The sequence below is a fragment of the Schistocerca cancellata genome, chromosome 5 (genome assembly GCF_023864275.1).
Source record: "Schistocerca cancellata isolate TAMUIC-IGC-003103 chromosome 5, iqSchCanc2.1, whole genome shotgun sequence".
NCBI classification, from domain to species: domain Eukaryota; kingdom Metazoa; phylum Arthropoda; class Insecta; order Orthoptera; family Acrididae; genus Schistocerca; species Schistocerca cancellata.
This window is the reverse complement of record NC_064630.1, coordinates 421,385,073-421,408,425: the sequence shown is the minus strand read 5'-3', so window position 1 is coordinate 421,408,425 and position 23,353 is coordinate 421,385,073. Positions and strand designations below refer to the sequence as shown.

Here is a 23,353-nt window from a genome sequence, read left to right as displayed (position 1 = left end):
CAAGAAATGATACTGGTGTTTCTTTACATGGATGTTAGATGTCGCCATACAAAACAGTTGGATTTTGTACAATAAAGCAAGAAACCAAACTATTTCTCAGCTTGATTTCAAGAGAGAAGTAGCAACAGTGCACTTGCAAAGACACCAAGCTTTACCAAAAGGAGCCGGGAGACCACCTGCATCAAGGGCATGTTCCGACAGCCGCATATCAGATTCAATTAGGTTTGATAAGACTTACCAACTCGTCCAGCACACAGAAGGAAAGAAGAAGAAAAGGTGTGCACACAAGAACTGTAAATCTATTGTGAGAACAATGTGTTCAAAGTGCAAAGTGGGATTGTGTACTGGCTGTTTTATTCCATTTCATGTAAAATAATGCTGAGTCCAAGATTTGATTCTTGATTATTAATTGTACTGTGTTATAAAGTATCAATTGTATGATGAAGACTGAACAATAAATTTGCACAAAACTTGTATATGTAATAAGAAATTTCAATAACCTACTTATTTTAGTTGAAGTTGTAATCCATATAAATGTAGGTAGTGAAAGCGCCTAGCGTTGCCATATGGCAACATCAAATATCTTGCTAACAGTGGTAATGACTTTCGTCAACAGACATAACAACACAATTTTAAAAAAAAATCACAAAAAAATTAATTCTGGTGCTAATGGGTTAAAAATAATTTAGTTTGAAACTGGAAACAAACTGACTCATTCTGTCAATGCTGAACATCACATGAAACATGCATTGATTAGTACTTTTTTGGCTAACACCAGCTACATTTTGCAAATATCTCCCAAAACAGCAGAGAAAATGCTTCTGATGGCTCTTACAAGAGACACCCAGTATATGTACATTTATATTTTTGTTCAAAAGATTGCCCTCTAATAGGTATAAAAAACACATGCATATTCAAATGCAACATTGCACAAAATTTCAAAGCACTTGGTGAAGAAATTTCACTGATTAAAGCTTTTGAACAAATGAACACTTATATTTTTATTTATGCAGATTAGTGATGAATGGAAATTGTATACACATTCTAATCTTCTTCCCCCCCCCCCCTCCTTTCTTCTGTCCATCCTGTCCTCCCCCCCCCCTCTCTTTGTCCATCTCCTCCTGCTCCTCTCCTCTCTGTCTAGGTAGCTCATTTGTGCAACACCGGTCAATAACTCACAGGAACATCAGTTGCTAATTTCTCTGTTGATGCCTTTAAATTTATTTATTTGTTATATGGCACACATTGTGATGTGTATATATACTCATATAACAATGAAGTTAATGTAGTTCATACGCACATATGCATACTGTGTAACAAACTCCATTATAAATTAAGCATTGGATATACTTAATCGCCTCAACTGTCGCTGCAAGGAAGTTGGTGAAGGGTCTCTTGTAGGCTTGATTTGGACACCTTTCCCCTTTGCGTCAAGTTGTTTGCTTTTTGAATAAGCAGTTACATTTTAGAAATGGTATCTTTCCCCACTTATGGAGAGTGTTGGTTCTTCTGCCATGGTCAGAGTGTATGCAGTTTAGTGTGATTGATTGAAGGCAGGATATGTGATCATGAAACCTTGTAATTCTGGTGGGCAGTGCTCTTGCCAGTATGGTTTGCATGCATTGTGGATGTCACAGTTGGAGTTTATCAGTTCTTTAGCACTGACTAGTGCTAGTATTCTTGTATAAGTCTTCTGGGATCCAGGTCAGCTATGAACTTAAACATGGTTAACTGAGGGTTATTGTTAATTTTGTGACACTCTTTAAGCAGGGCATCTGTGATGGTAGTACATGGTTCAAGGCTGGTAGCTATGCAATAGGAGTGGCTTTTATTGTACTGCTGATAGTGAACATACTGTTGTTTAGCATCACATCAATCTTGTTCATATCTGAGCTATTGATCCATACAGAAGCACTGTATTCCACCACTGAATAGATGAGCCTAAGTACCCATTGTGTTTCCTAAATATTTAGGGTGATTGTTATGACTCAGACATTTCCTTCAAAATTGACACTAAGCTCTCTTCTTGCTGAGCAGTTATAAAGGCAGAAGCATGATACATCTGTCTTAGTTGGGTTCAGCTGCAGCCTCATTAGTTGGAGTATTACTCAGCAGCTTTAAGTTGGACCTCAAGAGTCTTTGGTGGCCTTGAATGATTCATATTGTATTGCTGGTCCAGTCATCTGTGTAGCCAGATTTTGCAGACTGTGTCTTTGGCACATTGAAAATATAATGACTGAAGAAGAGTAGGGCAAGAACTGAACCCTGTGGCAACCTGCTATTGAATCTTATCACGGTGATAATCATTTCTCCAGAAATCACTTTAAAAGTTCTCACTGCAGGCATATTATCAATGAGACAGGTAGTATGGCTGCATGGAATAATCCACTTTAGTTTATTTTGTTTGTACAACAGCCCATGTCTCCAGATAGTGTCACAAGCTGCACTTCAATCTATGAAAGCAGTTGAAGATTTATTTGGCTTTTTTTTGATAGTCTGCCTCTATATGAGTTGTCAGAGAGAGAATCCAGTCTATGCAGCTTGTAGCAGATGAAAATCCTGTTTGTTCATCTGGGATTGATTCAAATATTTTTGGGCTCAATCAGTTGTATAGGGGTCTTTCGTGAAGCTTGTAGATGGTGCTGAGCAATGTGATTGGCCTATACCTCTTTTTCTGTTTTGCTTGGATTTTCCAGCTTAATCAACATGATGTTCCTTGAATCCTTCATTATATGCAAATGATGTGGCACCCCTCTATATATTACTCAAACAACTTAGGGCAACTTTCACCATTTATTTTTTTAAAATAAAAACTAAACCAGTCATGTAATGAACTACATATTCTATAAAACATTAACTTCTCTAATAGAATATCATACTTGACACAATGAAATGCCTTTGATAAATCCTGGTGATATTTTATCATTTAAAGATTTTTTTTTTTTTCACTTCGAATCACCCATCTTTATGGTACATCAGATCAAGCTTGTGCTCTCTTTTTCTCCCAATAGTTCTTCATTCTACATGATCTCTTCTTTCTTTCCTCTTCTGCTATATGTATTGGTTTCCTGGTGTCGATATTAACTTGGAACCTCTTAGTTTTGTCTTTGGTCACAGTCTTGGCTGTACCATTCTTTAACATGACTTTGGTAATCTGGAGTTTTCTCAAATCCTTTTCCACTTCCTTAAACCAATTGGGTTTAGTCTTTTTTTGTAAAAGAAGTCAAAGATATGTTTAGTTAGTCTGTCAGGATTCATTTGGAGTATGTGTCCACTGAAATCAATCCTCCTTTTTCTCATAGTTCCTGAGAGTCTCTCTGACTTTACATAGAAGGCTTCATTTCTATAGAAAACTTGTTTGTTATTTTCGAATTTGGGACCCATGATCTTCTCTCCTTGATTTCCAATTTCTTCATTTGCCCTTTCCTCCCCATGACTAGTGTGTCTGCTGCATAAAGTGCTTCCGGCTTAATTACTGTGTTATAATGCCTTATTTTGGTGTTCCAGTAGAGGGCTTTCTTATTGTATGTGTTTTTGGTTTTCTGGAAAGCTAGTTCCATTTTGGTCCTTCTTGCTTCCACAGCTTTCCCTTCAAGGTTGTTCCATTCAATCCATTCCCCTAGGTACTTGAAACTCCTAACCACCTTTATCTTTTAGCTCCTACTTTAATTCTCTTGGGAGTATTTATTATATTTGTCATAATCTTCATTTTTTCATAAGGAATCTTAAGTCCTATCTTCCCTGTCTGATCTTGCAACTCGGCGATTTGTTCTTTAGCTTCGCTTCCATGAACAGTGCCATGTCATTCAGCAAACGCCAAATACTTAATCTCGATTCCTTTGTGTTTTTTTCCAAGTCTTATTCTTCCTCTTGTTCTTGCATTCCATCCCCTCACAACTTTTTTGAGTGCTCAGTTAAACAGCAGGGGTGAGAGACCATCCCCTTGTTGGACCCCTGTTCTGATCTCAAAAGGTTCCGATAGATCACTCATGAATCTGACTTTAGAGGATGTATTTGTGAGCGCCTCCTTGATGATGTTTAGAGTTTTCCTGTACAAGCTAAACTCCTCCAAAATATTGAACAATGACTCTCTGTCCATGGAATCGTAAGCCTTTCGGAAGACTACAAAAGTCACATATATGGTTTCGCCCTCTGCTTCTGATATGCTAAAATGCAAGGTTTAAGATCTGTTCAGGGTGGGATCTTCCTTTCCTAAACCTTGCTTGATACTCCCCAATTTGGGCTGAGTGGAGTGGCCACGCGGTTTGAGGTGCCAGGTCACGGATTGCACAGTCCCTCCCGCCGGAGGTTTGAGTCCTCCCTCGGGCATGATTGTGTGTTGTTCTTAACATAAGTTAGTTTAAGTAGTGTGTAAGTCAATGGACTGAAGACCTCAGCCATTTGGTCTCTTAGGAATTCACACACATCTGATCATTTTTTGAACTCCCCAATTTGGCAATCCAACTGAGATTCTGCTCTTTCTAGTAAAGCTCTGGACAATATCTTGTAGTTCACATCCACCAGGGAAATCCCTTTATAGTTGTTGGGATCAGATTTAGGACGTTTTTTGTGAAGAGGGTGCATCAGGGCCATTTTTCATCCCTCTGAAAGGATTCCTTTCTTCCATATCTCCTCAAAAAGTTTCTGAAGTAAAACAATTGCATTTTTGTTAGGATACTTCAATAATTCGGCTGTTATCTGATTTTTCTCTGATGCCTTGAAATTTTTCATATGCTTTAGTATTGCCTGAATCTCACTTACAGATGGGGGTTTAGAGTTTGGGTTGGGGCATGACTTCGGTCCACCATCAAACGCCATTTTTTGGTGTGGTTCCTCGCAGTTTAGAAGTTCCTTGAAGTATTCTGCTAGTATCTTACAGTTGCCCCTATTACTATATGCCATGTTCTCTTTTTTGTCCTGAAGTTTGAGATTTGAGGGTCATATCTGTTTAGCTTCTCCCTGAAGATCTGATAATAGTGTCTCATGTTGTTCTTAGCAAATCTTCCTAGTTTCCACAAAGTGCTGCCAGGCACTCTCATCCTTTTTGGTTTGCCAGATGTGCGATGCTTTCTTCCTCAGATCAAGTAGTCTATCACACTCATTGTTCCACCACCTGTGCTTCTTCATCCTGGTAACAGGACCAAGCTGCTCTTCCTTGGTTATAGGACTCTTCTCCATCTGCTTCCAGTCCTGGTCTTCTAGGTCGCTGGCTAACTTGCCCCATTCCTCCTCCTTCTCCTTTATTTTCTAAGGATCATATCTCCTTCATGCAAGGATTTTCCTATGGAAGTTACTGTTGGGGATGATCTTCAGTTTCACTTTAGATAGGTAGTGGTCAGAGTTGATGTTGGCCCCTCTGAGAACCCTAACATTTTGGATTTCCTTATGAAATTTCCGCTTTATTACAACATGATCTAACTGAAATTCTCCCAGGAGAGGGTTAGGTGAAATCCATGTCTTCTGCTTTCTTGGCAATTTCTTAAGGCTAGTTGACTTCAGGACCAAACTGTGCACCTGGCATAATTTGATGAGCATGATACCATTTGGGTTCATCCTGTTATGTGCCAAGTATCTTCCCACTATATGCCTGAACCTTTTCTCCCTCTCTCCACTTGGGCATTAAAATCACCTAGAAGGATGACATTATGTTTTTTTGGGGATCTTTTGGATCGTGTCATCTAGTTTGTCCCAGAATAGATCCACCTTCTCCTTATTCTTTTTGTTGTTAATGTTTATAGGGGCGTGAACATATATACTCTGTTGGTCGATTTAAACGTGAGTGTGGATAGCCTTTCAGAGGCAGACTCACAGCATATAATGGAGCCTAATACTTTCTTGTCAATTATGAAACCTGTCCCAAGGTGGGGAACATTTTTCGTAACTCTTGTCCCCGTCTTCCCCTTAAGTATCCTGAATCCTCCTGATTCAAAGCTGTCCTCATCCAAGAACCTGGTCTCTTGCACAGCCGTAATGATGACTTTATGTTCACTTAATGTGTCCATTAGAGTCTTAAGTTTCCCCAGTTTCAAAAGTGAATTTGCATTAAAAATTTCTATGTGGTTTGCTTTCCTGTATTTTATTTTGTTTGGGGTTCCAAGATGCTCCGATTCCTCTGTGTGGCATTGCAGACTCCCCAGAATCTGAATGTCTGCTTCTGCACTTACGTGCGGTGGGATTGACTGCACATTAAAGATTTTATTGTGTGATCAGTAAACTTATAAATAGTTATCTCAAAGCAGTGGCCCTTTCGAAATCCAAACTAGAATTGGCTAAGAATCTCATTATTACACAGATGAGTGACAAAACATCACAAAATTTTAGGAAGCGGTGAAGGGGTTGACACTGGATGGCAGTTATTGATGTCTGTAGAGTCACCTTTCTTATAGAAAGTCCTAACAATGACAAATTTTAATCTGTCTTGGAAAACACACTGAGTTAACGATGCATTACATAAGAATATTACAGGAACACAACTTTTTAATGTCTTATTGGAGGTATTATCCTCCCCATATTAACTTTTACTTTTTAGAGTCATAATGATCTTCTTTATTTCAGATGGGGACATGAGATCAATTTTTATTTCACTAAATATCCTCTGAATTGCTTCTTTAGTGTACTGTTTTGCTTTTTCTTCTGAAGTATTTGGAACATTTTCTTATCCAGTTTTACAAAGTAATTATTAAATATATCTGCTACACTTGAATGTTTTTTACAGAGCTTCCATTCTCCTTAACAGAAATGAACTCATCTTCATGGTTCTTTCCTTCTCTCTCTTTTAATAACATTCCAATTTGATTTGATTTTACTGTCTGATCCATCAATTTTGGAAAACATGTGTATATCGTAGCATTTTTGTACGACTTTTGTCAATATGAATTTCAGGGTTGTTATTTTTTCTGGCCATCTTGAACATGATTCTTTTTCATTGTGAAGGTATTCTGACACCTGCAATCATCCAAGGGTTCTTTGTAACTTCTCGATACTGCATTTAATTTCCTTTTAATGTAAACTGCTTTCAAAACTGGAAAAAAAACTCTTTCAGAAACATGGTGAATTTAGAGTTTACTATAGTCAGCATTTTTCAAGCTTTCTTTAAAATATTCTGTTATGTCATTAATCAGCCTCACTGTTTTCTTTGAATGTTTCTGAACCATACATGGAACTAAGTTATGTAATGTAATTAACTATGCATCATGATCTGACACCCTGTTTACCTCAGGATGGCATAATTCCACGTGATGAATGAATGCATTGTCTATAAGGGTACTACTGTCTTGAGCAACTCAGGCACAGAAATTTATGACGATAAATTATAAGTCACTAACAGATTCTCTAGATAATTTTTTTCTGTCAGACTCCTTCAAGAAAGTCACATCAAAATCACTGCAAGTTAATAATCCCTTCTTTATCTAAGACAGACAGCACAATTAACTATTTTTTTTATTCTTGTATCATAAACATACATAGGCACATGCGTCATACATTTTCCACCAAAATTTGGCCACTTCCCATACATTTTTTGTCACTTGATGGAGTCTTCTGCAATATGGGAGGCTGGACACAGTCAACTATGAATCATGTGCTGGACAGTCTGGACTTCTCCACAATCACACTTAATATTGTTTTCTGTGCTGTAGCCTCATCGTGCCATATTAAACCTTGATCTACCCACTCCTGATCTCAACCTCTTCAAAGATTTCCAGGTCATCCAGGTCATCCATTCCTCGTCATGACCTGGAGGCAGAGTTTCAGAAAGTCTTTTCCAACTGGAAGGAAGGAAAGTCTTATCCCTCCAAAATTACACCCTGGCATTTTCCTGTTACCACTGAGACCTGTATACTGTAACAATCACAAGTATTACATTTTCTAATATAAATTCACAAGCACATGCTTCTATATCCTGCTCTATACAGAATTTACTTTGTCTACATTTTTATTTATATTCCTCTTTTATTAATGTGACAACTCCTCTTTTATCCATATTGTACCAATATAAATACACAGATAATTTATTACCACTTACATTAAGATTTTTATCCCCATGGTTATATGTTGTTTGGACAAACATATCAACATCAGTTTCTTTAGAACTAATAAGATATTCCAAAAAAAACTAGCAAGAGATAAAGAGCAGCTATTTAATGCAGCTAAGAAGTTAGCAGTGCTTTTCACAGTAGTGGAACAGCTCGGCAGACCAGAATATTAAAATGGGAGAAAAAGTCACATTGTGTCTGCATCACATATTCATTGGTTATGAAAAAGCACTGGAGAGTGTATTTTCAATGCTCCATGAGTCATTACATCACCAGAACTAAGCTTTCCATCATAACAGACAAATGAAAGCCATAGCTCTTTCTCTGAGGCCAACTGCTCAGTTATAATACTGATACTACCTCCCATACAAAATTCAGGTATATCAGCAGCTTAGTGAAGATGATTATGAACAATGCCATGTATTTTGTTAAACCAAGCTTGAATTCATAGAAATAATGAAAACATGATGTTTCTCATGAATTGAGGAGACTACTTTCATTTAAACAAGTTCATTAACAAATTAAACTGTAAGTAATGAAAACACTCTAATGTTACATGAGTCCCCTCAACACAGCTCAAGAGTAGCAGCATAGTGTGCAGTTGGAAAGAATGTCATTATTGGCCATATTTTTTTTAGGGAAGCAACATTACTGTGACCATTAATTCAGAGCACTACATTATGGTGTTCCAAACCTTCTCCATCCCAGAACTTCAAGTTTGCAGATGGGCAGTGTGAAGAGTATGGTTTCAACAAGATGGTGCAACTGCACACACAGCTTGTAATTCAATGGCTATCTTTCAGGATTAGATTCCAGGCCACTATCCCCAGATATGATAATTTTCACTGACCTTCTTGCTTGCCTGATCTAAGCTCATGTGACTCCTTTTTGTGGGGGTATATCAAGTTCTGAGTATATGTAACAAGCTGTTCCAAGAGGAACTTGTTCATATTCCAAATCATATGTGAATTGATGCTGCTCAGATTTTTGGGATTGGCTATAATCACATATAAACATAAATAGGCAACATCTCAGTGATATGATCTTTAAAACATGAATGTAAACTGAAATGCCCAACATACACTGTGTATTGCAACAAATAAAATATTTTGTAAGGAAAACTGACTGTGTATATCTTATTTGAAAATTATGCCATTTCCTTGATGGTCCCTGTATGAGAGGACCACGAGAGACAACTGTGAACAACTGACACATGAAGTAAATGAAACAGATACTTATGCTGCGTAGGCATCGTATCCCAGCCTTGGTACGTTAGACAACATTGCTAACAATCAAAAGGAAGGTCATACTAACAGTGTTCCAAGCTGCATATAAACCTTGTTATAATTCACTTAATATAGGGGAAGAATAAACATGTTCCTGAAGCATTGTCAAAAAAAGCAGAAAAATGACCAGTAAAAAACACAAATCTCTGGGAATTAGGTGATAACAACACAGATGATGTAAAGCAGGGAATATACATAGTGCAAGCAAAACTCCCAGAAATTTTTCGGTGTGTCTAAGTAAGAATAGATAACTGACATTAAGAGCATTGCCATTTTAGTTTTTGTAGAGCCTGAAAACAAGTACAGAACTATCCTTTGTTAGTAATATACCAGGTTTTCTCCAAAATGCTACATAAATGTATAGGGAAAACATTGGTTTTAACCAGGAGAGAAAATAAGCTGGTTCTAATAGCAGTTACAAAAATAGGAGGAATATGTCAGTTTTAAACAGGATCATTGAAAAAAGGAATGAGCATAATTTACAACTTTTTCTGGAATTTATTCATTTTGGAGAAAAAAATTCTTTTAATTTCAATAAAATTTGTGCTATGGGCATTTACCTAATAAGGAATCAATGGATATATTCAGCAAAATGGAGCAACAGCATGCACTACACATACATCTTTACAGGAGTTCAAGATGTGTTTGTTGAGTAGTCAGCAAAAGCTGTAAAATCTCATGAACTTCAAGATTGCTTGATCTGTGACTTTAATCTTTAAGAAAACAAGAATTGTCAGGTGTGTCAAACAATTTGAACACAGAGGAGAGGTACAGCACAACATGAATACATTATTAAAACAGATGTGTTACATGTGTCTCACAGTCTGCTATATAATGGACAGCACTGCATCACTATCAATAATGGACATTTGCACCTACTTCTGTAAAGAGTAATTCGCCTGTTTTCTGGGCCAGTTTTATAACAGCTACCCTGTACAATCAAGGAACCTATCGTACTGTTTGAGATCTAATTCCAGCTGTACTTTCTGGCTAATTCTTTAATTTCTATAAAGTTTTTCTTTGTCACACATAGTTTAGGACTCAATTCATAATGGTAAATTTTCAAGTTAAGTTAGAATTATTTTAGAGATTTTTTTTTTTACTAATGGTAAATTTTTTGGTCAAGATACCACAAGGAAACAGGCACAATGATTGTACAAACCATTTACATCTGTTTTCATATGTACAAAACAGAAAATTGTTGCATTCAGGATGTGTGACCAAAAACTTCCTCTACAAAGTATTTTATGATCTTGATTCAATGATTTAAGATTTCTTTTAGCTGCAGCACACATACAATGCTCATTGTAAACATGCCTCTGTTCCTTGGTGATATAAGTAATTGTTACTCTTTGATAAAAATCTCTGTGGTCATGTAGATGATATGCTTATAATAGGAGATAAATTACGACTATTATAGAACTGAGGATGCAATAACTTTCTTCAAAGTAGTGGCTTCCCAGATAATTGAACTGTTTTAAATATAGTTCAAGCCACTATAAAGGGTTGTTTAATAACAGTTAATTATCAATCAAATAATATTTCTAGCTGCTCCTGCTCATTTTGAGTATGTAACTTGATATGTTGTTGATTCTTCTTCATGCTTAGAACTACAGAACAAGATGAATAAATGAATGGATCATATTTTTAATGACTGTCTATGTACAACACTAATTCTGCAGGCATTTTTATGGGGACAAGCAAAAAGTAAGACAAGGTTAAAGTGGTCTCAGTCAGTGATAGAAACACTTATTATTTATGGGTGCTCAGTTTCTTTTCTTTTTTTTTTTTTTTTTTAAATTTACTAGCATGGCATGAATCCAAAAAGCTGCTCAAAACAGCATTTACTATGTCAGCCCGCCACACTTTACGTCCATTCATCATTTTGTGTAATTCAGTGGTGAAGGAAAAGCTTCAGTGGCATGGAACAAATCATGGTATGCATTAACAAAGTGATAATATAACTGAAAGTGTAATGATAATCAACTATAAACCATTTGTATCTATGGAAACTAACTTTAAAATTCCACCATTAACAGAAAAGCTACTACTTTCTTGGTCATAATAAGTAGGTGCTGGTGATCTACATGGTTATATTCACATTTATCACTGTACAAAATTTATTTACATGCTTTAAAAATAGAGTTCTTTTTACAATGATGATTGCTACTTGTCATGCTGCCAACAGGATTCTTGAAACCTTTTATCTAGATAATGACAAAATATGTAGACTGTCCATTCACATAAGACCACCTGTCAAAAGCCTAAATAACCACCTTTTGCAGTGTGGATCATTTTGAGACATGCAGGATGAGAGTCAGTGAGATTCTGGAAGATACTGATAGGGACGTGAAATCGTGTTGACTCCAGTGTCATAGCGCAAACAGCCTGATCGATGTGGTCCCACAGATACACAGTTGGTCTTCAATCTGGGGAGTGTGTCGGCCAGATGAGTTCAATAAGTCATCCTGGTGCTCTTTGAAACATGTACATACACAGCAAGCTGTGTGATACATTCCACTATCCTGCTGGTAGATTCCGTCATGCCAAGGAAAAGCAAACTGGATGTAGAGGTGGACATGGTCCCCAAATGTAGATGCATACTTGATTTGATCCACCTGTGGCTTCCAGAAGGATGAAATCACTCAGGTAAAGCCACAAAAACATTACCCAGACTGTAATGCTCCCTTTTCCAGACTGGTTGCTTCTGCCTATTGTTGCACCTGGTTGATTTGCTTTCAGATGTTTCATGCCATATATGCCAATGGCCATTTGTCTGATGGAGCATAAAATGTGATTCACCTGAAAAGGCCCACCTCTTACCACTCAATGATGTTCAGTTGCAGTACTGTGTGCAAATTTCAGTCTTCATCACCAATGAATAGCGGCCGGCATGGATGCATGAACCAGGCACCTGCTGCAGACACCTACACACTGCAACATTTAACTGACTGATCATTAAGTAGACACTGTTGGTAGCACATGGGTTCAGTTACTCAACAGTCATGCATCTATTTGCCCATACACTTCTCTGCAGCCATTGTTCAGCCCTGTCATTTATGCTCCACGGTGCACCACAATTTCCTTGGTGCTGGTTTGGCACAGTGCCATTTTGCCTCTCATGGTTTACTTTAACCATGATAAAATGCAAACAGTTTACAAACTTAGTCATTTCAGAAAAGCTTCCACCTTTGGCCTGAAAGCCAATGAGCACGTCCTTTTGGATGTCAGATAAATTGTTCTGTTTCTGCATTGTGACAATGATTGCACTGTTTTCCATGTCTTCCTGACATACTTTATATGCCCTCCACTGCTAGAAATGCTACATGTCATCTGTGAGTGGTTATTGTATACTGACATCAAACAAACGTGGTCATTTTATTAATGTGACTGGACCATGTACAAAGCTCATTTATAAGGTTTGTTATTAGTTTTCTTTTGACTTGGTGTGGTACCCCAACTTCTTGCTGTGTGGAACAAGGAGCTTTTTGAAGACCTTTAGATTAGACTTACATGGACCAAAGACAAGGAGGTCATATATTATAACTGCAAGTTATTTTCTATCTTGGAGTGTGGTTGTGTAAATCACACTTCAGTTGAAAATGGTTGAATTATTAGCAACAAATTCTGTTAAAGATAAATGTACTGCAAAAGATTGTAAGGGATATGTAGTTATCTATAGATGATTTTGAAATTCGCTGTATAACTGCCCACATCGTGTTGTGCTGACTCCACTGTAGCTTGAATGGATTTTTAAGTTTGTTTTATAAGCCCGACTTCTAATTCCACCATACAAGTCTCCAGGGTTGAGCAGTTATTGCTCGATGAAGACACGCAATACAGTTTGTTAAAGCGGAGTTCACCGTTATTAATTATGTTTTTAAATTTAATATTATTACTCGTACAGAGACTCAACGTTCCTTTGATTAACAGCGCATCGTCAAAATAAGTTGTTGTTGTTGTTGTGTTCTTCAGTCCTGAGACTGGTTTGATGCAGCTCTCCGTGCTACTCTATCCTGTGTGCAAGCTTCTTCATCTCCCAGTACCTACTGCAGCCTACATCCTTCTGAATCTGCTTAGTGTATTCATCTCTTGGTCTCCCTCTACGATTTTTACCCTCCACGCTGCCCTCCAATGCTAAATTGGTGATCCCTCGATGTCTTAGAACATGTCCTACCAACCGATCCCTTCTTCTTGTCAAGTTGTGCCACAAGCTCCCCTTCTCCCCAATTCTATTCAATACCTCCTCATTAGTTATGTGATCTACCCATCTAATCCTCAGCATTATTCTGTAGCAGCACATTTCGAAAGCTTCTATTCTCTTCTTGTCTAAACTATTTATTGTCCACATTTCACATCCATACATGGCTACACTCCATACAAATACTTTCAGAAACGACTTCATGACATTTAAATCTATACTCGATGTTAACAAATTTTTCTTCTTCAGAAACGCTTTCCTTGCCATTGCCAGTCTACATTTTATATCCTCTCTACTTCGACTATCATCAGTTATTTTGCACCCCAAATAGCACAATTCCGTTACTACTTTAAGTGTCTCATTTGCTAATCTGATTCCCTCAGTGTCACCCGACTTAATTTGAATACATTCAATTATCCTCGTTCTGCTTTTGTTGATGTTCATCTTATACCCTCCTATCAAGACACTGTCCATTCCGTTCAACTGCTCTTCCAAGTCCTTTGCTGTCTCTGACAGAATTACAATGTCATCGGCAAACCTCAAGGTTTTTATTTCTTCTCCATGGATTTTAATACCTACTACGAACTTTTCTTTTGTTTCCTTTATTGCTTGATCAATATACAGACTGAATATCAGGGATAGGCTACAACCCCGTCTCACTCCCTTCCCAACCACTGCTTCCCTTTCATACCCCTCGACTCTTGTAACTGCCATCTGGTTTCTGTACAAATTGTAAATAGCCTTTCACTCCCTGTATTTTACCCCTGCCACCTTCAGAATTTAAAAGAGAGTATTCCAATCAACATTGTCAAAAGCTTTCTCCAAGTCTACAAATGCTAGAAACGTAAGTTTGCCTTTCTTTAATCTTTCTTCTAAGATAAGTCGTAGGGTTAGTATTGCCTCACGTGTTCCAACATTTCTATGGAATCCAAACTGATCTTCCCCGAGGTCGGCTTCTATCATTTTTTCTATTCGTCTGTAAAGAATTCGTGTTTGTATTTTGCAGCTGTGGCTTATTAAACTGATAGTTAGGTAATTTTCACATCTGTCAACACCTGCTTTATTTGGGATTGGAATTATTATATTCTTCTTGAAGTCTGAGGGTATTTCGCCTGTCTCATACATCTTGCTCACCAGATGGTAGAGTTTTGTCAGGACTGGCTCTCCCAAGGCTGTAAGTAGTTCTAATGGAATGTTGTCTACTCCGGGGGCCTTGTTTCGACCCAGGTCTTTCAGTGCTCTGTCAAACTCTTTACGCAGTATCATATCTCCCATTTCATCTTCATCTACCTCCTCTTCCATTTTCATAATATTGGCCTCAAGTACGTTGTCCTTGTATAGACCCTCTATATACTCCTTCCACCTTTCTGCTTTCCCTTCTTTGCTTATAACTGGGTTTCCATCAAAGCTCTTGATATTCATGCACGTGGTTCTCCTTTCTCCAAAGGTCTCTCTAATTTTCCTGTAAGCATTATCTATCTTACCCCTAGTGAGATAAGCCTCTACATCCTTACATTTGTCCTCTAGCCATACATGCTTAGCCATTTTGCACTTCCTGTCGATCTCATTTTTGAGATGTTTGTATTCCTTTTTGCCTGCTTCATTTACTGAATTTTTATATTTTTTCCTTTCATCAATTAAATTCAATATTTCTTCTGTTACCCAAGGGTTTCTACTAGCCCTTGTCTTTTTACCTATTTGATCCTCTGCTGCCTTCACTATTACATACCTCAAAGCTACCCGTTCTTCTTCTACTGTATTTCTTTCCCCCAGTCCTGTCAATTGTTCCCTTATGCTCTCCCTGAAACTCTGTAAAACCTCTGGTTCTTTCAGTTTATCCAGGTCCCATCTCTTTAAGTTTACACCTTTTTGCAATTTCTTCAGTTTTAATCTACAGTTCATAACTAATAGATTGTGGTCAGAGTCCACATCTGCCCCTGGAAATGTCTTACAATTTAAAACCTGGTTCCTAAATCTCTGTCTTACCATTATATAATCAATCTGATACCTTTTAGTATCTCCAGGGTTCTTCCATGTATACAACCTTCTTTCATGATTCTTGAACCAAGTGTTGGATATGATTAAGTTATGCTCTGCGGAAAATTCTACCAGGCGGCTTCCTCTTTCATTTCTTAGCCCCAATCCATATTCACCTATGTATCCTTCTCTCCCTTTTCCTACAGTCAAATTCCAGTCACCCATGACTATTAAATTTTTGTCTCCCTTCACTACCTGAATAATTTCTTTTATCTCATCATACATTTCATCAATTTCTTCGTCATCTGCAGAGCTAGTTGGCATAACTTGTACTACTGTAGTAGGCGTGGGCTTCGTGTCTATCTTGGCCACGATAATGCGTTCACGATGCTGTTTGTAGTAGCTTACCCGTACTCCTATTTTTTTTATTCATTATTAAACCTACACCTGCATTACCCCTATTTGATTTTGTATTTATAACCCTGTATTCACCTGACCAAAAGTCTTGATCCTCCCTCCACCGAACTTCACTAATTCCCACTATATCTAACTTTAACCTATCCATTTCCCTTTTTAAATTTTCTAACCTACCTGCCCGATTAAGGGATCTGACATTCTACGCTCCGATCCGTAGAACGCCAGTTTTCTTTCTCCTGATAATGACAACCTCTTGAGTAGTCCCCACCCGCAGATCCGATTGGGGGACTATTTTACCTCCGGAATATTTTACCCAAGAGAACGCCATCATCATTTAATCATACAGTAAAGCTGCATGCCCTCGGGAAAAATTACGGCTGTAGTTTGCCCTTGCTTTCAGCCGTTCGCAGTACCAGAACAGCAAGGCCATTTTGGTTAGTGTTACAAGGCCAGATCAGTCAATCATCCAGACTGTTGCCCCTGCAGCTTCTGAAAAGGCTGCTGCCCCTCTTCAGGAACCACATGTTTGTCTGGCCTCTCAACAGAAACCCCTCCATTGTGGTTGCACCTACAGTACGGCTATCTGTATCGTTGAGGCATGCAAGCCTCCCCACCAATGGCAAGGTCCATGGTTCATGGGGAGGGTCAAAATAAGTATGAAATGCTAATGTCTTTGGAATACATAATGTCGACTATTGAGTTAACATTTGTACCTATTTTGCCATTTTAGAGAAGAGAAGCCTTAAGCGCTTCTGCTTCTATAGTCTCAGTATCAGATGTTCACTAATTAAATTTACTTCCTATCTCAGTTCAGTATTTAACACAAATTATATATCAATGTCATTTCAGAGATATTACGTCAGTTCCACACTAATGGAATAACACGTAATTGTCATTTAACATCACTTTTATTACTAATTCTTTTTCTTATGATGTAAATGTTAATGAATGATCACTATCTAGGAGGAAAGAGGGATTGTTAATTAAATAAAAAGTCACATTCAAGGATGATATGCGAACAACTTTTGTTACGTCCGTTTTCATGTATCTGTCGAAACTAATTCAAATTAACACTGACGTTAACCCCTTTTGTCGGATCATCGAATCGTGAAAGTTTATTCTAGTCCCCGAATTAATTCCTTTCAGATACGCGCACGACCGAACAGCAGAACGGAACACCAACGACTTGTTTTAACAACCGAACAACGCAATGATGTTACATTACAACAATGTCCGCCCAATTAACTTCTCTTTGACTTTATCTTTTCTACTCTGCTTAATTAAATTATTCGTAATTACAATTTATTCAGCTTTTCAACAAAAACATCTAACAAAAAATAAAATAAATTTATCCCAACGTAAAAGATCCGTTATACCTGGCAGATTAAAGCTATGTGCCAGACCATGAATCACACCTGGAAACTTGCCTTTTGTGAGCAATACTCTTATCAGCTCTGCTATCCAGGCATGACTCAAGGTCTGGCTTACAGCTTCACTTCTGCCAGTATTTCTTGCTCAGTTTGTATCTATGCACTTCTGGAAGGAAGGATACTACAGTGACACGTGGCATACCTTGTTTCCAAAACAAATCATTTACTCTGCAGCAGACTGTGCAGTGATTTGAAATTTCCTGGCAGAACTGAGGTTCCAGTCCTGGCCTTGTACACAACATTAATCTTCCAGCAAGTTTCAAAACACTACATACTATGTAAGAGAATAAAAGATTCATTCTGGAAACAATCCTCTAGGCTATGACTGAGTCATTTATCTACAATGCCCTTCCTTCCCAGAATGCTAATCCCACAAGTATGCAGGAGAACTTCCATGAAGTTTGAAAGGTAAAAAGAGTGATAGTGGCAGAAATGAAGGTGTGAGGGGGAGTTGTGAGTCGTGCTTGGATAGCTCACTCGACAGAGCACTTGCCTGTGAAAAGCAGGCTTCCAGGTTTGAGTCCCGATACACTAGGTTACACAGTTTTAATCTGTGAAGAATTTACAAAACAGTGTAGACTCACAAAATCCACAGCAAAGTGTAAGAATCATTCTGGAAATAAATTTCCTGGTAGATTAAAACTGTGTACCCGGCCGAGACATGAACTCGGGATGTATGCCTTTCGCGGGCAAGTGCTCTACCGAATGAGCTACTCAAGCACAACTCGCGACCGATCCTCACAGCTTCAGTCTGCTAGTTCCCTGTCTCCTACCTTCCAAACTTCACAGAGGCTCTTCTGCAAACCTTGCAGAAGTAGCACTCCTGGAAGAAAGGCTATTGTGGAGACCTGGCTTAGCCACAGCCTGGGGAATGTTTCCAGGATGAGATTTTCACTCTGTAGTGGAGTGTGCACTTATATGAAACTTCCTGGCAGATTAAAATTGTGTGCTGGCCTGAGACTCGAACTTGGGGCCTTTGCCTTTGACAGGGGAGTTCGAGTCTTGGTCAGGTTTATAGTTTTAATCTGGCAGGAAGTTTCATATTGTGCACACTTTACTACAGAGTGAAAATCTGATTCTGCATTCTGGAAATGCTCTACACAATATTGTTGATTCCCATTTTTGATGAATTAATACTGTATTTACTTAAAAAAGTGTGACACTTTGTGATTTGGTTGCCCCTGTTTCTACTTTTTATCCACATGGATCCCAAGGAATTCTACATGTAGTTCATTTAGTTCATGGCCGTTAATGTCTATTTATGGTATCTGCAAATATTTATATTTGATTAAAATTGCACAATATGAGTCTTTGTAAGCTCATGTGAGTAATGAAGTGGAAAACCTTACCCTGTGAGCATAGTGTGGTTGAGTTCTGACCCTTTTATTAGTATGCCTGTGTACTCAAATTGTACATATTTTGAGCAATTCTTGAAAACTACTGGAGGGTCAACTAAGTGTGACAAGTTAATACTTTGTGCTGAACAGAGTCCAGAATCTAGAGCTCTGCCTTTTGTGAGCACTGTATTACTACTTATTTCATAAGTATCTGGTATCCATTGTACTTTGTGATCTTAGTAAAGCCTTTGATTGTTTACCTTTTAATATCCTACTGAAAATTGCAATTTTAAGGCATATAAAACCTATCTTTAGCTGTAATCAAGTCCTATTTAAGCAACAGGATATCGTTTGTCTTGGTTAAAAATAGATTCTCTTCACTGAAGGAAGTACAGAATGGTGCACCGCAGGACTCTGCCTTGCTCAATTTCTTTCATTATTGCAATCCATGATTTACCTTCCCATGTAGGAGCCAATTCACCAGTATGTTACAGATGGTATGACACTGCTTAATATGCAGAACAATAATGTATAATTACATCAGGTAATTCAGAAAAAATTATAGCTAGAAATGAATTTGTTTTCTTGTACTGAACTACTCTATAACCCTGATAAAATGCAGGAACTAATTTTGGGATTAACTTAAGATACATAAGTCAAATCATTAAACCTATTGCACTTTCACATTGGTTCCAGATTAAAGTAGGAGAAAATGTAAGTCTTGTTTAAAGCTGGCGTACTTTGGTCTTTTCTAGTCACAATCTCCTAAAGCATACTGATATGGGGGCAGTACTGTTACATCAGCGAAATTCTGAAAAAAAATCAGAATAATGGACAAAGTGAATCCTAAGAAACACTGTCATTTTGTCTTTATCAAGCTGGAGCTAATGACTGTTGTTTACTCTATATTAAAAGCAACTTTAAGTGTGTTTGACAGCAGAAAGAACACACACACACATCACAGCACTAGAGGTGAACTGGAATTTAATATAATATAGGGTGGGCTCCTGAGTTGATGTTTTCATGTTATGCACAATATTTTGATGACTGACCCAGCTGTCTTCTTAAGGTGCATATAGCCCAGTTCTATTCTTGACATCCACTATGCCCTTCAATGCTCTTTATTTTTCAGAGCTACACTGATATTCTGTGAAACGCAAATTATGCTAGCATTCTCCAGCTCTGGTGGATGAGACAGTCAGTGAGATTTCATTAAACTTAGTGCCAGATATCACATGTTATTTAAACTGATACCTTCATTCCTGTTTATTAGGTTTCTTAACATCTTTATTTCAATACACTCCCTAATTATGCTGCCCCACAAACATAGGATCTGCACAGTAATACTGGTCTCATTGTATTTCATTACACGATTATATTCAAGGTACTGCCTCCTCAATAGCTGGTTTGCTTGGTTGATTTAGTCACGCATTTTGATGATGTTCCTTGAATCTCTCATATTGGGTGACAGATATCAGACTCAGCTATAAATAGCAGTGTGAGACCAACAATAGTTCACAGTCTGGTCGAAGTCCAGGCAGTGACTACACATAACAGCAAAAGTCACAGCACCTGAAGAAGACAGCTGCATCAGTCGTCAAAAATATAGTGGATAAAATGGAAACAACAACTTGGCAGAACATCTGAAAGCACAAAGAGAAAACCTGAGAGATCACTTGGACTTTGATATGCCAAGAGACAGACTGGCAAACGACAGAAACTCTCACAAAATAAACACCTGAAATTTTTTTGTAACTTTTCAAAATCTGCTCCGTCCTTGCCCTATAAACTTTTCTAATAATGATTTATGACTAGTGATTGAAAGACCCATTCTAAAAGGTAACAGAACTTTATGAAATAAGCAGGATCAATATCAGGTTTTAGGAATGGCTCTAAGCACTATGGGACTTAACATCTGAGGTCATCAGTCCTCTAGAACTTAGAACTACTTAAACCTAACTAACCTAAGGACATCACACACATCCATGCCAGAGGCAGGATTCCAACCTGCAACCGTAGCGGTCGCGCGGTTCCAGCCTGAAGCGCCTAGAACCGCTCTGCCACAGCAGCTGGCAGATTTTAGGAATACTGAGATGGAAGCAGAATTAAATTTTTAAAATTTTTCTTTCAAAATATTTGGTATCAGTTGTACATTAATGAATAAACTTATTTTCTGCTGTTAGTGGTCAATGATTATTAAAGCATTGTGAAATATTAGCATGCTACAAAGCTTCAATTTGTCATTGTATCCACCAACAAAATGCTGAATTTGTGCTGAAATCAGCACACAAATTTAACTTATCATATGCATTCAACACAGAGTATTTCCACTTAGAGTGAATGAATTCATTCTCGCTGAAAGACTATTTATGTAGGGTAGGAACAACAGAGAATTCAATACCAAACCTTGTGCGATTCCACATTTTAAATTACATGACTCAATTTAGTATTATTCCTTCGCTACAGTTTGATCCTCTGAATTCTGTCACACAAGAAAGACTCGAATCAATCCGAAACTGACAAGGAAGAGCAGAAACTGAAGCATGTACTTTATTTCCATGGAGACATTTATCTAGTTCATCAATTCTGCACTTGTTGTTGAACCATCAGATAACAACCAGACCTTGGTGGAGACATTTCATTGTTTCATCAAACTGTCATACCAACAGATATTTCTCTCTGCAATGATTTTTTTTTTCACTTACTCTTTTTTTCAAATTATTTAATGGAGGAATGTTGAACTACAAACTTGTGCATTAATGTGGATGTGTCTATCGAATTGCCTATGAATTAAAATAGTGGATGGTATATGTTATAAATTCATAATTCTCAAAGACTTTTACCATGAATTTAATTTAGAACAGCTTACTTTAAAACACTAGAAAAATTGATGTACATTTATAATATTTTTTCCCATTCTGATTTTATGTGATTTATTATTTTTCCCCCAATATTTTACAGAACAAATCTAGAAGAAGAAAGTGCATTTTTGCTATAAGCATAAGTCTTATTCTGGCAGTTATCATTGGAATTATAATATGGCAAGTTTCCACATGAATATTACAAAAACACTATTTTTGTAAAATGTATTTATTTTGAGGCTGTGCTACAACAGCACAACACAAAACATATTGTAATAGTAAATTAACAATGAATAAAATTAGAATTTTCTTGACTCCCTCATCTACTCAAGAATTTTGCTGCTTTGTTAAAGAAACAAATGCTCGATAACACAATCAAGTCACATTACTTTGTCTACAAAGTGAAACCTGCACTGTTTTATCTCTCTGTGGACTTGTATTGTTAACATGACCTGCTTTGTTGCATTACTTTTGTTTTTAAATAATTTTTGTCTAATAGTTTAATATATTTTATTGTAATATAACGAATGACATATCAGGCCTTAAATGTTTCTATCAATAACATACATAAATTGTATCTTGCAATCCTTTTTCATCTTGTAGTTACATTAAAATAAATTCTTTCACTGTTCTCAAACTATGGTTCAACTATTTTAAATCCTGTATTTACTTAAAACTGATTTCACAGATCTCCAGCGGATGCTAAGTATGAGAACTCTCATATTTTTGGTTGTTTCATACCTTGAAACAATGCTCTTTCATTATTCAATAAAATTTATTCCTTTCTTTCTTTCTTTCTTTGTATAACTCCCAAAAAATCAATTATTTTCAACAACATGTCAAAATTAGTTGTTCTTTTCCCATGAAATAAAAGCTGCACCACAGTTTAAATACTCTACACCCATACTCCACAAAGTATGGAGTGTGTGACGTAGGGAGTCTCTCACTGTACCACATATTAAGTTTCTTTTTTTTTCCATTTATGTATGAAGTGCAGGAAGAATTAATGAGTCAGAGATACCTGTGACCATTTGTGCTGTCCTTCTTTAAACACATTCAATATCCCCTTTAGCCTTATTTGGTGGATGACACACACACCAGAGCAGTATTCTAGGATGGGCTGCATGAGTGTTTTGTAAGTAATCTACTTTGTAGTCGAGTACTGTACAGAAAGATTAGCACTCACATACTTATGTAACTGGTGTAAAATATAGGATTAATAAATACGAGACAGAATTGCTCACCAAACATTAAAATTAAAGTAATGACCTTATCTTAACTTTTGGAAATACTAGTTCCTTCCTTGGGAGAGAGAGTTATAGTTAGGAAGGTTAAAAAGGAAAGGCGTGTCACTCAGATCTCAACATGAGATGGACCCACAATGTAGTGAGAATGAGGATAAAACAGCAATTTATACAGGCATCACCACCACTAAAGTGGCTGAGTGCATGAATGGGCATAGAAGAACTGTTCACTCAGCAATACATGGTACCCAACTGGTGAATACACTTTACAGCAAGACTCGGGGGGCCTAGTCCAGGCTATTTAGATCCTTACATCCGATAATCAGTTTCTATTAACTCTGGAGATCTCCACTAACACATCACTCCCTCTCTCTTTTCTCATTACACTGTTTCATTTGCCTCCCTTCCCTCTTCCTATGTTTTCTGTTGTCCTAGTTCTAAATTGCACTATTTATTTCTGTTTCCTCTAATCTAGCTTTACTTCTCACTCTGCACTTATCATCTTTACTAATTTACCCCCTCTCAGTGGCTCTGACATTTCATTTTGTCCATTCTCTTCACCACTAC

The 23,353-nt window shown here is 37.4% G+C and overlaps 1 protein-coding gene across 1 annotated transcript in view; it reads left to right on the top strand.

Moving 5' to 3' along the window:
* The window catches only part of LOC126187911 (syntaxin-12-like), an 86,851-nt gene extending 64,903 nt beyond the window's left edge, over positions 1 to 21,948 (top strand). The window contains exon 8 of the mRNA XM_049929266.1: positions 21,643 to 21,948. Coding sequence (XP_049785223.1) covers positions 21,643 to 21,738 — 96 coding nt within the window. The 3' untranslated portion in view covers positions 21,739 to 21,948. The remainder of the gene's footprint in view (positions 1 to 21,642) is intronic.
* Positions 21,949 to 23,353: the final 1,405 nt, after the last annotated feature.